The sequence below is a fragment of the Battus philenor genome, unplaced genomic scaffold, assembly GCF_028537555.1.
Source record: "Battus philenor isolate CCGP_79_NKW_IND1 unplaced genomic scaffold, ilBatPhil1.0.hap1 SCAF_29, whole genome shotgun sequence".
Classification (NCBI taxonomy): Eukaryota; Metazoa; Arthropoda; class Insecta; order Lepidoptera; family Papilionidae; genus Battus; species Battus philenor.
Genome location: NW_027181692.1, coordinates 1,405,154 through 1,422,606, shown reverse-complemented (window position 1 = coordinate 1,422,606; position 17,453 = coordinate 1,405,154). Strand labels below are relative to the sequence as shown.

General features: G+C 35.3%; 1 protein-coding gene across 1 annotated transcript in view; it reads left to right on the top strand.

Annotated features, from left to right (window-relative positions):
- Window positions 1–17,453, top strand: part of cv-d (crossveinless d) — a 45,565-nt gene that overhangs the window by 13,423 nt on the left and 14,689 nt on the right. The window contains exons 10-18 of the mRNA XM_068770019.1: window positions 796–964; window positions 2,308–2,554; window positions 6,117–6,283; window positions 7,080–7,300; window positions 8,362–8,566; window positions 10,703–10,834; window positions 14,277–14,367; window positions 15,117–15,218; window positions 16,665–16,776. Coding sequence (XP_068626120.1) covers window positions 796–964; window positions 2,308–2,554; window positions 6,117–6,283; window positions 7,080–7,300; window positions 8,362–8,566; window positions 10,703–10,834; window positions 14,277–14,367; window positions 15,117–15,218; window positions 16,665–16,776 — 1,446 coding nt within the window. The remainder of the gene's footprint in view (window positions 1–795; window positions 965–2,307; window positions 2,555–6,116; window positions 6,284–7,079; window positions 7,301–8,361; window positions 8,567–10,702; window positions 10,835–14,276; window positions 14,368–15,116; window positions 15,219–16,664; window positions 16,777–17,453) is intronic.

Genomic DNA, 17,453 nt, shown 5'->3' with positions numbered 1-17,453 from the left:
TCTTTTAGAAAAAAAAGAAAATTTAAAAAAAATTTAAGACTCGAACCCAAAACATCGCAACCTCGAAAATCTAACGACGCACAGTGAAAATTCGATGCAACATCGAAGAAAACGCAAACGAAACGACGTAAAGCGAGGTATTGGTGTATATCTTACAACTACAAAATAATTATCGAAAGAAGCAAATGATACTTGTTTTACAGCACCTAATAGATACCGGACTGTTTGTATTACGTGCGATAGAGATAATGCTCTACGAAGCCGAAATTAGCGGATTGTCTCTTTCCAAAGGTCGATGTGCAATATTTATCGCAGGGTACTGTAATATATTATTAAAAGGTATTGAAAAGCAACCGTTAGAATGTAAATTTCTTTAAACAAATCTTTCACGGAATCTTTTATTTTATAAATGGTCTTAACAGCTTTGTTTTATAACATAAATTTAGAATTAATAATATAAATATATATAATATTTTTTGACTAATATCAAGTGTATGTAGGAATTTAAAAATCATATTTGGCGCCATACCTGCTTTATGTAATGCAATCACAGCGATTCGGTTCTCTTTATCACCAAACTACATTTTAATGTCGCAGAGAATTTAACAATATGGCGCCAAAATAATGACAGATTCCAAATTCAAAAATATTGTTTTGTTGATTTTTAATTACAACAGTATATGTCTAACCGGCAATCGAATTTGAGTAGAAACGATGGTAGCTTCACACGGACTGACTACAAAGACAAGAATAATTTACAATTTAATTTTGAATTTGAATTTTTTTTCTTTCCAGCACAATGTCAAGATTGAGTTACGACTCTTTCAAGATGGTGTTCGACGAGCTGGTCCTCGGTACCAGTTATGATCGGGAAACCGCCAGGAATATCTTCTTGGAAGTTCTGCCGCACGCCAGAAGCGACGCCTGTGCGTCTTTCATCAAATATTTGGTCATAGAAGAGAAGGTAAGAGAATCTAGCAAATATAAAGGACCATATAAAAGAATTTCTAAAATGGCGATAGCTTCATTATTATTAATTGATAATCCGCACCATCAATAATTTCAACGATATCACCTTTTTTTTCAAATTCTTTATTACTTTTCAAAATAATTGCATTTAAAAACATAATTCTGCCACCGGACACTCTGTATGTTAATTTCTTCTTATTTGAAAATGGAACGTGCCCTGTAACAATCTAATAGCTCGGGGCTCCCCCAATTTGTTAAACTATTAGTTTGCAGCAACCCCAGTCATGGTTTCCGACTCCTCGAGGTTTGCTACCTTAACACGTTCACTGCGGCTTGAGGTCGATTCAGCCTCATGGTAGACTTTGCACTGGTGCGGCGCGTAAAACCCGTGTTTTCTCTCTAGTGCGGCGGCTGTTTACACTCAACCGTATTAGGTATGACAAAGACAAATATAGCTTTCTTTATGTCTGCGAAGCATTGACTCAATATTGTAAAAAAATATTGATGAACATGAGGCAGAAAAGGCCTCATCCGCACTACTAGGAAGTTCAGCTTGAGGCTGATTCGACCTCAGCCGCATCAGCTGAAAGTTTTTCAAAATTGGGCCCTCAGTGAACGTGTTAAAAGAGATTTTATCTCTGCGGTCTGGTATTCGCAGATAAGTGGAACTGCGCTCATTTTACATCAGGGAGTTATTACTTAAAGAGGGATTAAAATAGTCCCTCCCAGTGTCCTGCTCCCTCTAACTCGAGGAATATAAAAAAACCTTCAAGGCTGCGGTGTGAGTCCTGTGAAGAAAAACTACAAAAATATTTTTTTTATATTTTATTACATGACAACACAGAGGTAACAGGAACCCGATTTGACAAAAAAAAAGAATAAATTTGCGATCACTCATCACAGTTTGAAACTTAAATCTAATAGTGGTACAGATGGAAAAAGTCCATAACAAACTATTTCCATGTTTTCTTGATAGACATACGCTTACCTCAGATACTTCTAATAGTACCAGGTCAAAGTGGCCCTGTAAAAAAAAATAAACAACTTAGAAATAACTGTTGTACGATAGGTTCTTTAATGTCTGTCGCGAAGAAATTTGTGGAAGTGATTACAAAATTAAAAAAAACCAAAGAGTATTTTGTGGGTTTTTCACGGATCAGAAAGACCTTGTAACCTTTTCTCGAAGACCTCGCGCAGGAAATCCACAAGCAAGGTGGAAATACGGTCTTGTTAAAATCGGTTCTATTGGAGTGTGGGTGAGGTTTATGTCCAGCTGTGAACTTCCTTCTTATAAAATGATGAAAATCATGAAAATCATGGACGCATGTTGATTTTCAGGATAAGATCGAAGATACCTCAATACTATCACTCCTAAGGAAACTTCCTTACAACGTAGCCGACTACAGCCAGAATCTTTTGGAAGAGCTGGAGGTGTTTACCAGACTCGGACCTGATTTTCCACCTTCGATCAGACACGCTGGCATCCTAGCCTTCGCGACCCTGGCTTCGAAGACCATGGATGCATCTTTGGTGAAACACGACTACTTCGACAATATTGTTGTTAAATATTTCCGCATGTATAGTGGTAAGTTATATTAAACTAATGTTTTTAACTTTAGTTTAGTTAAGTTTTTAAAAATGAGTAACTATTCGATCAGTGATTTATTGGCTAAAATACACTTTAAGACATTCCTTAACAATGGCAAAATGAAACGAATATATATTATATCGAAAAGGCTGTGATGAGCATCATCAGGTAAAGACTTACGGACTCGAGACCTGGTCTTTTACGAACTTTTACGGACCAGGTAGCATTAGTGTCACTTCGAAAGATTGCCAGTCTAAAGTGGCAGTGGGCACATCTCTAGTGCAACTGATGGCTATTGAGATCAAAGTTTGCTCGTGTGGTGACCACATGCTGGTATACAAGGCATGGGCAGGTCCTCTAGTAGGTGGATCGAATGGCAGTGCATTACCAGTAATCGGAGCTATCGTTGTGGAAGGAATATACATTGCAGTGGGCGTCTTCCGTTGAAAAGAAGAAGGAAAATCTAGATTTAATTCCTCTGTAATAAAACCATCTTCTATTTTATCTAATAGATTCAGGCGTTAGTTTGCGGAATTCCATCCTAAGTAAGAAAAGGACCAATATTTAGCCACTTCAGCGCATGCAAGTTAATTGTATACTAGTCATGTTTTTTACCCGTGGGTAGAAAACATGATCAGACTGCCCGTCACCATCACCGGCGCTACCACCGTTACATCCCCGCCCTACTTCTCCATGTACACCACCATTTCTGCCACCGGTTCCAGCACTACCACCACCACTACCACATTGTTGAGCTAATGTTAACCTACGTAACTTATATGACTGAACTTACCTTCTTAGTTAGTCCTTACGATTACGATTACTACTATCTAACATAGCGGAAGTAGCTATATATTAGTCCGTTTCTTACTTAGCATCTTCTATTTGACATGAGCCTATAAACCCAGATGTGTTTTATGGGGTCACTTTTGGGTAGCTCCCCTCTATGAGGACATATGGTGAGTCGCTGGATGTGTGCACTGCATGTCGGGGCATCGTGAATATCTTGGAGGAGGCATATGCCATTCAATGGGCATTAATGTTAAAATCAATTTTAATTTATGAGTAACTAATTCGAGTAATTATATATATATATATATATATATATATATATATATATATATATATATATATATATATATATATATATATATATATATATATATATATATATATATCATTTAAAGTAATGGTATTACAGGTAACGATTTTCTTCGTATACGGTCAAGTTCGCTATGTTGATTCTACCGAACAGAGCCTGAAAATAAACTCGGATAGTTACACTTTATTTTCGCAAATTTTATTCTCCATGTTATAAATAGTATATTTGTCAAGTGAAATCATAAATAAAGTGACCCCAGGAGTATTTGTCTCCTATATAATGTTTTTTAAACTTCAGGGATTTTATCATCGAAGCGTATACCTTGTACCGAAAGTATTTTGTATTGCATCTGTAAAGTTTTTGCTGTTAGCACTGAAGCTTTTATGGCTTACTCAGAAATTGGTTCACGGAGCGGAAGGGAACTATACTAAACTAAAGCATTCGAGTTTCCGAACCTAAATTAAAACCTCGGATGGAGAATAAGGCAGTAGAGGCGAGGCTTTCCTGGTCGAGTCAGTATTGCAGTTCGTGTACTGAATGTGGATTGTTGTGTGTGTGTCTTGAAGAAGTATATAGAGTATACCATGCATTTTTTGACAGCAAGTGTATCGATAAACATTTATCCATTTAAAGTTTTTTCACCGCGATGTGAGGTCATTTTTGCCAATAACTCATAGAAATATCATTATGTTTAATACATAAACATAAATAAATGGACTAGTCATCTCTTTCTAGTTCAAAGTAATCAATCGGATATTGTTGCCGCAGTGAGGAAGAGAACGTTAATTTTTTTTTACGCACACGAAGCAAGGTATGCGTAGGTCAATATGACCGCGTGTAGCAGTAAAAGTATAAAAATCGCATAGTTTCTTATACTTGATACAAGATGGCGCTTAGATAAACCGAAGTGCTGAACGATCAGTTGATATGTTGGCACCAAGAGATGGCGCTGATCGCAATATACATAGTACGTCTCGACATGTCCGAGGAAGCTTCATACAGTTAATAAATATTTGACTAAACAATGAACAAATAAAAGCGTCAAATAATACAGGATGATTAGAAATAAGTGGTAAAATCTTTAAAGTGGTGAATGAATAGATCAATTGCTATCATATTACAAATATTTTACAAAATTGGAAGGCATTATTAAATCGTTTCGGTTGACGCTCCATGGAGTGATTAGTTTTAAGAGATCCTCGAGAGGTAAATCGATATTTTTAAAGTCGCTCTGTAACGAGCCACTTACGATCGCGATTTAAAATATAAATAGCGCCATCTAGTGTGGAATAGATTAACTTATTGTTATTATCCTTTGTAGCAGGCGATTATTATAAAATGACGAAATGATTTACGGATCTATGCTTAGTTATGCTAATTTAAAACTTCAATCAGCTGGCAACGAATTATTACAGTTTAATTTCCATATTGTTTATTAAGAATATTGTAAAAGTGACCATAAAAAATTTCCGTCTGAAGTGGCAGTGGATATATTGCTCGTGTAGCTGATAGCTGTTGGGTCGAAAAATTCTCAAGTGGCCACCAGGAGCCGGTTGTGGCGACATGGGCAGGCTCCCATTAGATGAACCGAGGACTTGAGTAAGATCGCGAGAAATCGCTGGTTACGGGCAGCACAGGACCAAGAATTGTGGTGATCTTATGAGGAAGCCTATACCTTGAAGTGATCGTCCATCAGCTCAAAAAGTAGACAAATATCTTAAAAAAAACCCGTCTGAGTATGTATGACTCTTCTTAGATCACAGCGCGTCGAACTCTAGTATATTTAAAAAAAATGCCATCATTGCGGAGATCTATTTGATTCTAGTTTCTATCAAACTGGACTTTTCTGGAACGTCTTTTACATAGTAATATAAATATATATTTTAATATCTTGTATATGTTTACGTTGCGTTGTGTACATTATTTTTCTTTCATTCTACGCTATAGATCAGAGTTCCCCAAACTTTTTTTGCATCGTAGACCCCTTGCCATGTTTTTCCGTGTTGGGTAGACCCCCTACTTACCTGATATTGATTTCCTGTAAATTTCTAACTGTAGTTAAGTTTAGTGTTAAAAACTTAAAGTAAAAACACATGTTAATTTATACATTTATTAATTGAATATAAATTAAAACTACTCAAAATAAAATTTTGTATCTGTTATGTAAAATATACGTAACATTAAATAAACAATTTTTTTACTTCATAGGTACTATTATAAATAATGTAAATGTTTTGATATTATAAGAGAGTATGATGAAGGTAAATAGGTACTATTAGTGTTTGTGTTGAGATCCACTGTCATGGACCTCCATTTTCATTTCATGGATCCCCAAATTTTTGTTCGCTGACGTAGACCCCTTGCAAGTTGTCATAGACAGACCCCTAGGGGTCGATATAGACTACTTTGGGAATCACTGCTATAGATATATACAATAAATATTGAGATATTCTCCAGATTGTCCCCAGTATTGGGATCGTATGGTATGGCTCCAGGGGTTATGCACTCTTGGATACACCGCTGACTCTTACATAAGGACAATCCACGCTGATGTCACCAGGAACAGACACGAAAGGCTCTGGGCCGCCATGGCTTGCGGTCCGGAATCCGGAAAAGGGTATATGGTTAGTTATCTGTCCTTTTTTATACATTTTTGAACTTAACTTCTGAAACCTCCAGTGCTATACTTCTGAAAGCTGACTACCGCTATCTAACAGGCAATAGCTACTGACCAACTCAAAGATTTAATGGTATCAGGCGTTACCTTGCGAAAGTCCATCCTAAGTAAGAAAAGGACCAATATTTAGTCACTTCTGCTCATGCAGTGGTAGTATAGTAGTAGTAACATAGAGTCACACTCTGTGTTTGGCTCTAATCGGTGTAACATAACTCCTGAAGATGCACTGTGGAGGGGTGAAACACGTGTTGAGTAATTTGGCGATGGCGGTTGTGTGATTCGCAGTGTTTGCCGCATACGCATTTATCAGCGGGCTGGCGGGCAGTGCACTTTGTTGCACGACTACCACTGCATGTGCGAAAGTGGCTAAATATTGGTCCTTTTCTTACTCAACTCAAGGATCTCTTCTCTTGGTTGCCAGCGATACGATAGACGAACGTATCAAATTTACGTTTGAATAATCACGTAACCGTCGAATATTGTACTTAGGAAAAAACTGTCCACGCGTGATTGTTGACGAATCATTAGTTTTTAAATACGCTTGCATGACCAATGTAAATTATTTTTATACAGTATAACATTAAAATTATTAAATCCGCATAAATAATAAAGCTAACACTATGACGATTTTATTCTTTTATTTAAAAAAATATGAAAATTTTTTGACTTTATATACAAATTCTTGTGATTCTTGCTTTTAAAACTGGATACAGAAGTAATATTAAGACTGTATATTATTCCAGGTTCTAGAAACTGCCCTTCCGATCCTCACGAATGAGAAGGAGCACATTCAGCTTCGGGTTGCCGCACTCCACTCTCTACTCAGCTCCGATCTCAGTGCCAGCGACTTCATGTTCATCCACAATTACATCCAGGAATGCAGCAGTGACCAACTGAAGAGGTTCTGGTACTCCACCGTCAAGACCTTGGAGAAGAATAAGTTCTTCCATGGATATAAAGCTGCGTAAGTACTTTAGTCTTTATATTCATCATTCCAGGTGTAATACTCTCCGGACATAGGCTTCGTATCCATGTTTTCTATTTCCAGTCACTTTCAGCTGAACCTACCAGCACCTCTTCCTCTCTTATTAATAAAATTTATAATTTATCTCTATTCAATAATGTTTTCACTTACTATGAATCATTTCAACTTATCTAAAGAAGAATACCAAGGCCATAGCAATCTGAACATCAGTGGCATTTCAATACCATCCGTCACTGAGTTCAGGTACCTAGGGTCGACCTTAAGTATCGATGCAGACTCAACCGCTGATGTCAAGAACAGGGTACAAACTGCATTCATGAAGTGGAGGTGTCAGGCGTTTTATGTAATAACCGTTTACCCATTAAGATCAAGGGTAAAGTCTACAAAGCCGTTGTCAGACCAGATATGCTCTACGGCTCGGAATGCTGGACTGTAAGTCAGAGACACGAGCAAACACTTCATGTCAATGAGATGAAGATGCTTATATGGTCGGGTGGCGTCACTAGAATGGACAGAATACGGAACGAATATATCAGAGGTTTGTTTAAGGTAGCTCCGATCCCCAGCAAATTACAGGAAAATAAATTGCGATAGTATGGCCACATTCATCGAAAACCAGATGACCACGTGGTAAAAACTGCCTTAAGCCTACCAGAATTCCTAAGAGGGGGAGGGCGTTCAAAAGTTACGTAGTGGTCTAATATCGCAAAAGGAACTGGAAACCCTTCAACTTGATGCAGAGACAACCCAGGATAGAGTGGCCTGGCGCAAATTGATAAGGAGACCCGACCCCAAATAAAGGGAAAAGGGAAGAAAGAAGAAGAGAAGAATCTAAAGAAGAATACCATGAGACATTAATAATGTGAAGAAATCCTGAACGTATTTTGTTAAGCGGGTAATATATTATTATCATAGTAAATTAGTTTATGACCACGAGATAGTAGATGCGGTGGTAGACATGCTCTCCTCGAGGTAGACCGACAACCAACGTCTATTTGCAATATTTTTTAATGTAAGTAAAATATATGTTCCAATTCCAGGTCACTTTATGTTCCGTTCATAACGAGTCAGGTGACAAACCCTGGAACGAACTACTGGGCGACCAATAACCTGGTGTTCACCGTCGGAGATGATGAAGACACTGCATCAGTTCAGTTCTTCAGTGTGGGAGAGCCTTATGGTCCGATGCCTGTGATGGGAGGCATCAAGCTGTCCACGGGAGGCAGGCGTCCTTACCAACCTTCGGTGAGTGATATATATATATATATTTATATATATATAGGCATCCAAGAATTTATTGTTACTATTTTTTTAGATGCGTAGAAACTGAATAAAATTTCATCTTTTAAGATACGCGAAAAGGTTTTTTTTTGCCCCATTTATGTGTTTACTTATATATATATATGTAGTAAAGTAAAGAAAGGTCTTATTACAGGAGGCAATTACTCCCAGACCACCATAGTATAAACAGTAAAAGTGTGTATTACCATACATATATGTAGATAGCATATGTAATTATAATAAATATGGTATTATATATTTCATTAATTATTATGTTCCTGAGACAATATTTTTCAAATAATTTATTCACATAATAATTTTAGCTTAATTTTTTAATGTCCCAATATTTTTAGAGACACTTTTTTTTGATTTGTTAACAGTAATATTTTCTTCATATATATCTTGCTGAATGTTAAATCAAACACCGAATAATTTAAAAATGAATGGTCAAGTTTTGAACTATGTAGACTATATGGTTTTTCTTAGTCTGGTAGTTATTTTCACAGAATTATATCCTGTTGATTGTTACTTAAATAGAGTAGCGGATATTAAAGATATATTTGTTTTGCAAAAGAGAGACATTCCACCTATCTACGGCTTAGGGCCGCGAATCTCTTTGAGAAATCGCTTTAAAAAGGAGAAAATTCTTACAGCGGCCTTACAATATATTTATAATAGGAAAAGAAAGATATAAATTCTAGAATATAAGTAGAAGAAAGATAATGTGAAGAATGATAGAAGAGCAGGGGCGGCTCCAGCTCGTGTAGCGCCCGTGTGCAATGAAACCCTGGCGCCCCCTAGACCTGACCCCTCCCCCCCGGCTATATCTATTAACTTTGCCGTCGTAAAAAAAAGTTTTTTCATATTCCAACAAGCTATTTTATAAGTAGGTATAGCTTACAGTATGGTATTAGTTACGGCCTTTCTTCTTATGACGGCAGAATAACACTCATTGTTTCTATGCGTGTAGCACATCTCTGTTGCGAAACTAAGCGGCGAACCGCGATAGTTCAAGTTTCGTCTTGTGTTTTAAGTTTTATGGACAGCGAAATAGAAGCGAAATGTATCGAATTTCTGATGAGTATGAAAATGAAAAAAGAAAAAGTGGAAAAATTATTGAAAAGTAAAAACTTCACTGACCCATAAATAAGATAGGGGAATGAAAGGTCCCCTAAATATAGTCATAAAAAGAAAAAAATATATGTTTGTGATAATATTTTGTACATTTACATAAATTACAATAAATTCAAAAAAATAATAGACGACCATAGTGTATTGAAAGGCACTGAAAGAATGTCTGTAGTAAAGATTCGACTGCAAAAAGTCATTCATTTGTACTAAACGGAATCAGATTTTTTTTAATAAAATACCACATAACTTTATTGAACCCATATAAAAAATGAAGGATAAACCTTATTATTCAATGTACAAATATTTAAATGACAAGACTCCTTGGCAGCGATATCGCCTGGTTGTTTTGATTTCATTTAAGCTATGTATAAAGTGTATATGTATACATCTGTGTTAAACTTAATAAAACATGTGTTGTTGTCCTGCTTCTTCTCCACAACTATAAAACCTTTCGAAGCAGAGTAGATTCATAAATAAAATAGATTAATAAAATAAATAAATAATAGTTGATGATCAATAAGAGTTCTGTTAAAAGTTACAATGTTGAATAAACGAATTTTGTATTATCGTTGTTTTAAACTTTTATAATTAAATCTATATCTATTATTATATCTATCACATTTTCTTCCATTTCTATCTATTTTGTCACGGATTGATTCTTCCTTGATTTATTACTCGACTATTTTATTTAGTTACTTTTTATAAATTTTTCTATGACATTCTGGCAGTACGTTAGGAAGGTTTGAAGGCTTTACTCTGGTTCTTTAATGTAACGATGTTTTCTTCTATTCTTTCATTCAACCGAAACTGTTATTCTGTTTTTTACGCAACAAATACTGGACGGCCAGTGGTTAGGTTCACCACGGCCTGGTCTTCTGCAGGGTTACAGGTGCACCAAGAATTCTCGTGGAGTTTCACTCTACATTTGTAGAAGGACTAAAAGGATTATAATGATTGCCTCATTTTCAGGTATATTTCGTCGGTGAAGGGCTGTCGTGGGTTATGCTGAAGAAGCTGCTGCAGTCCAGGAATGTCAGTGAAGGCGTCCTCACCGCAATGCTGGAGAAGCTAACAGCCTGGAAACTGAGAACTCCTGAAGCGGTAAGTTTAATCTGATGATTTACGTTCACTAATACGTGAAGTGTTACTGATGATCGGATTTTAACCTGAGATTTTTTAAAAGTACCCACCATAAATTGTAACACATAAAGACTCGAAATATGTATTATTTCAAATAGGATACTACTAAGTAAGAAAAGGACCAATATTTAGCCACTTTCGCACATGCAGTGGTAGTCGTGCAATAAAATGCAACGCCCGCCAGCCCGCTGATAAATGCGCATGCGGCAAACAATGCGAATCACACAACCGCCACAGCCAAATTACTCAAAACGTGTTTCACCCCTCCACGGGTCATCTTCAGGAGTTGTGTTACATCGATTAGTGCCAAACACAGAGGATACTACTAGCAGGTTCGGACTGTTGAATCATTCGAGAAAAATGTGTATAGAAACTCAATACGTATAATCATCACCACCGCCGTTAACATCAGCACAATCACAAACATAACCATACCCTCCACCGGAAACACAGAGGCGATGATCAATATAATTACCAATTTAGTCACAACCACCACCGTTTATCAGGCGACTTTTACCACCAATGCGTCCACTGACACTTACAATTACAATTCGAAATACAAAATCAAAAATCAAAACATTCTTTATTCAAATAGGTCGTTACAAACACTTTCGTATCGTCAGTCAACTTAAAACATCAATATTGTCCTAAAGGAAGCTGCAATCACCTCGAAAGGCAGTTCTTCAACGTAATTACTATCACTATCTTCACTGCGTCTCCTTACATTACCACCACTACATCTTGAACTATCATTACCATCAGTATTCATCACCACTACTACTCCTACTTCACCATTGCCGCATATATACCACTAGCAATATTGTTCCATTGTAAAAAACGTATCAACGGACCGACAAACCAATCTTGTTAAGGTCATTTAAAAGCCTTTGAATGAAAGCTTCTTTCAAACAGCGTTGCTTAATTTTAAGCTGACGATTAAAGATTATCGTAATGATCTTTTATAAAAAAGTAACGTTGATTTTAACTTTTACTTTGACTTTGATGATGAATAAAGTAGTAAATATCGGCTTGAGTAAATAGATATAATATATTAGCATAGATTATCCATCCAAAAACGCTAGATGGAGATAGATTTCAGCCAGTTATATAGGATATCTAAGAGATGATCTGAAAAGATGGATCTGAAACGTGGACAGACAGTGGGCCTCATAAGAAATCAAGGTCACTCAGAGAGGAATGGAGAGGGCTGTACTCATTTCGCTGCGAGGTCGAACGAGAAACGAGGAGATCGTTCAGAGAATTTCTCGTGTCAAGTGGCAGTAGGCGGAGATTATCGCTAGTGGAACGGAAGGCTGTTGGCGCCAAATGGTTCTCATAGGCCCCTCCGCTGTGGACAAAGGTCATACTTAAGGTAGCTGGAGGTCAATGGATTCTGGCAGCACGTGACCTTGCAGAAGGCGTCAATCAGCTGAAAAGAAGAAAAAAGCCTTATGTCCAACAGTGGACTTACAGTTCCTTACATTCTCCTTCAATATATCAATGTTTTATCAATATCAACAGAACCTACATGATATTAAACATGTGGTTAGGACTCCGGCTCGAATTCGAGTGCCGGTCTGGCGTAAAAATCAGGGAGGAGTCAATAGCCTCCCTGATAAGCGGAATAGATAAAAACTCATTCATAGCCCTCTGCATAACAATTGCAAAATGTGCCATTGAAAGGAACAAAACGCAAACACAATAAATAAATAGAAAATAGATAAAAAAAAGATAACATAACAAGATAAGATAACCAAAGTGATACATAAAACTGTGATAGTGAATAATTATAGGATAAGTAATAATAATGTAAAATAAAAATGTACAATAAAAAAAATGTAATAACAAAAGAGGAAAGAATGAAAGATTGAACAGAGCAAAAGAGAAAGAAGAACTGTAGCATGAAAGATAGATAATAGACCGAAAGAGACAATAAAGTACGAAAGAAGAGAAAGAAAATAAAAAACTATGTGAAAAAATAAATTGCAAATAAAGTCCCTGTCCCACCATAAATAGGGGTACGAGAGGCCCCCAATATATGTCCCATTATATGTCATTAAAAAAAACATGTGGTTATATTTTAGTCATCCTTTATATCAACCCAATCGAATATTTTTACGCAGACTGTTTTATTTTCTCGTATCAAGGGACCATGAAATATTTATATGTTGACTTTGTATATATTGAAAATGTATGTTTTGCTTTATTTACGGTTTGATAGGTGGATAATTATATTTATATATCTGTTTATAACAATATTGCTTGTGTAAATATTTATTTGAAATTTTATTTTTTTGTGGGACAAGATATTAAGTTTTAACATTTAAACACTTTAAGCTATTTTATATTTAAGGTTTATATCAAGTAAAGTAAGTTATTATAGTATTGTATATAATATAGAAAAACATGCGTGTGTTTTGTTAAAAATGTCAAATGAAAAAACAACATTTCGAACCGTGTTACACTTGAAGAGAATTTGAACAAATAAATCTATGTATCAATATATATTTATATTTACATTGTACCAATGTATTGACTAGAAGGAAGTAATTACCAAATCCTGTTCCAAAGAATATATTAGGGAGACCGGAAAGTAATGTCGCTTACTTAAGTTTAATTCACAGGACTGCATTTTTAACAAGTTTTTATTTCTAATCAACAATATATTCACCTTCGTTATCAACAGCCTTTTGCGGTCTAGTATACAAAATTAATGCCGGAGCGGTGAAAAATCAATAGATTTTTTTTGTAAAATATGTCGACAGAAAAGACATTATTTTCTGGTCCCACTAATATACTTTTATTTATATATATACACACACGTATATATACATATATTTATGTACTTATGTATAAATATATATTTATATTTATATATATATGTATATATATATATATATATATATATATATATATATACTATAGTGTAGTACAAGGCACCGGGAAAAACTTGCTTTACCAAAGTATGGACTGAAAAAGTATCCAAATTAGATTTTAAACTTTTTTTTAACAATAACATTTTTTAATAAAAATCCGCAAAACATTATTAGACTACTATTAATAAAATTCAAGACGCACATAAAATAAATTGAGGAAAAGGGCTTATTATTCAATAAACGAATATTTAAATGGCTAGAATTCTTGACAGCGATGTCGCTTGGTTGTTTTGGTTTCAAGTCAGTCATATCTGATAAAGTGTACATGTATACATCTGTGTTAAACTTTATTAAAAGATGTGTTGTGGAGTTTCTTCCTGCTTCTTCTCCACAACTATAACAAATAAAGAAGTAGAGTCAAAAACTTTTTTTTAAAAATAATGTGTATGATCAACAGAGTTCTTTTAAAAGTTCCAACGAATAAACTTTTAACTATATCTTAATTGTATATATCTTTATTTCCACAGCTCCATATAGATATAGTGATGAAGATAGGAGACAAGACCGTGTTCGCTGTTCATATAAACCAGTCGGAGCTGACGGAGAACTATGTTGAATGTATGTATAACTTTTAAAACATAAATTGTTTTACAGGGCTTTCATTCTTGATATAGAGCTTCCAAAAAGATTTCCAAAAGAATTGGTGGGACATGACTTCTCTCTTGTTTTTTTTGAAATTATCTTTTTTTTCTAAAGGATGGCAACACTTTTGTTTCTAATTGCGCCATGCCATCAAAACTCGGGGATTCCTTTTCTAACTAAAAATCAACGCAATTTGAATACAGTTTTATTCTCACTTTGTTTTGCTAATTTTAGAGTTCAGTTTCAATTACGTAGTGTGTTGTAATGTAGTGTGTTGTGCTTTTTTTTAAAGAGAATAACAAAGTTACATTAATTTTTAATATAATACAGAGTAAATATTATTCCAATTTATTTATTGGCAAAGTTATATTATTTTTGTTTTTTAACTGTTTACTTTGTTCAATTTTCTTTTTAAAAAGTTGTATTTTCGTAACCCTGGAACCTATCTTCGATCTTTACATGGTTTGCTATAGAAAATCTTAATTCACTTTGTGGCGTTTCAATTTGTGTCGTGTTTTTTTGGAACGTAACCACGACGCAGTGAGGTATTGGTGTACCATAATTAACATTTAGGTCATGTATACTACTGAATGTAGGCCTTTACTAGAAATTTCCAATAAGGAAAAGATGATAGTAAATTTTTTCAGGAAAATAAATTAATTTTTTCAGCTTAACAGGAAAATTTTCGGTAACCAAAAAAATAAATATTATATTTCTGTTTTCAGTTTTCAAATTGATAGATGACTTCTTGAAATTCGGAAGTCATATCAATCAGCAGTTGGTCTATTATCCATTCCAAATGGACTGGAACATCGCTAGTGAATTGGGTAAGATTTTTTTTATTCGAATAAAAAAAAATTAATAATATTGAAAACCAAGTAGAAAGTCTTCGAAGTTGACAATGTTTATTTATATTATATCATAATTTATTATTATTGTATACATTCATTTTTTAATCTTTCTTGTTGTAAGAGAGCGATAGATCTACATCAGAGGTGCTAAACTCATAGCCCGCAATTATTGCGACAATATACCCGACGTAAGAAAAGGACCAATATTTAGCCACTTCCGCACATGCAGTGGTAGTCGTGCAACAAAGTGCATCGCCCGCCAGCCCGCTGATAAATGCGTATGCGGCAAACGATGCGAATCACACAACCGCCACCTCAAAATTACTCAACACGTGTTTCACCCCTCTACGGGGCATCTTCAGGAGTTATGTTACACCGATCAGTGCCAAACACAGGACTCTGTGCATGACTACTACTGCATGTGCGGAAGTGGCTAAATATTGGTCCTTTTCGTACGTTGAGTATATATATATATATATAAGTTAATATTATTGTAACTGCTGTAAATCCGCAGAAGAACTAGGATCACCGACGTAGCTCCAAGTTCGTCTGAACTGGCCAGTGTAAACAATATGGGGCCGAAAGGTTTTGACCATCAAGAGCCGGTAGACGAGGCGTGGGAAGTCATCCCCACACGGTGGACTTAGGTCACAAGAAGTCGTTGGATACGGGCAGTGTAGAACTGGTCATTGTAGCAACCTTTGGGGGAAGACTATGCCTTGCAGTGGGCGATCACTATGATCAACTTGTCAGCAAACGACCATATGTTACATTAGCGATATACAACCCATTGGCATTTCACACGAGCAATTCTTCAAACTATGATGATGATTTTGTTTTTTCTGCGTATCACCTCATTTTTAAACCCTGAGCTAATCGAATAAGGTACTTAATAAACTCTGCACAAAATAAATTGTTAACTAATAATAAGAAATAGAAAAAAAAAGTGTAATAAAGAATTAAGAAAGTAAAAAAAATGTAAGATAAAATTAAAGAATAAAAATAAATAAAATGTTCCTAGCCACCTTAGAGTAAGAAGATGATGGAAGAAACGCGAGGAAAGAAAGTAGGTATAAAAAAGCAAAATGTTGTGAAGGACAAAAGCGAAGAATGAAAGATATTGTGATGCGTGAAAGGGAGTGATAAATAAAGAAAAGACTGAAAAAAAAATTATTGAACAATGAAGTCCCTAATCCTAAAAAGTTAAGGTTACGAGGGGCCCCCAATAACCGAAAAAAAAAACCCTGAGCTGAGCTCTCTCAGTGACCTTGGACCTTGATGCTTATTATCCTAAGTGATCACGTCTCGGATCCGATTGTCATCACCGGCAACACATATTAGTAAAAGACCTTCATCATCAGTTATGTATGTAGAATTTATTAAATAATAATAAAGTAATAATATATTAAAATTTGTTTACAGGTACTCCGGTTCGTCTCCAAAGAACGATAGTTGGTTTCTCATCGGTCAGGGGAAATCTTACTGCACACCCAGAGTCCGAACGTTTGACCTTGGAGAATGATTTGCAAATGACGTAAATATATTTTTATTTATTATTATTATAGTCATAGTCGCATCTACTATCTCTGTCCCACACTATCTATGTGACTTTTTGTCAGTCGTTGTATTTCGTGCGACAGAGATAACGCTCTACGAAGCCGAGGTTAGCCGATTATCTCTTTCTAAAGTTCGATGTGCTATATATCTCCGGGTTATGTAATCGTGTAATGTGTCGTATGTATTTTGTTGTATGTCGTCGAACTAAATGTAATTATTTTTTTATTTACATATTTATGTAATATTGCAATGAAAAAAAAATCAATATAACATACATATCACACGAAAATGTATTGTAAATAGAAGTAAAGATTTCAAATTCAGAATATCTTTATTCGAATAGACATTTACAGTGTACACGGCGATAAATATTGCACATCGACCTTTGGAAAGAGACAATCGGCTAATTTCGGGTTCGTAGAGCACTATATCTGTCTCATACTACCTATTTGACGTTTTGTCAGTCGTTGTATTTCGTGCGACAGAGATAACGCTCTACGAAGCCGAAAAATACCCGATTGTCACTTTCTAAAAGTCGATGTGTAATATTTATCTCCGGGTAATGTAATACACATTAAACAAACACAAGAGAGAGAATTAAAGTAATTTGATATGGTAAATAGGAAATTAATGGAGAACAAAAAACTGTAAATG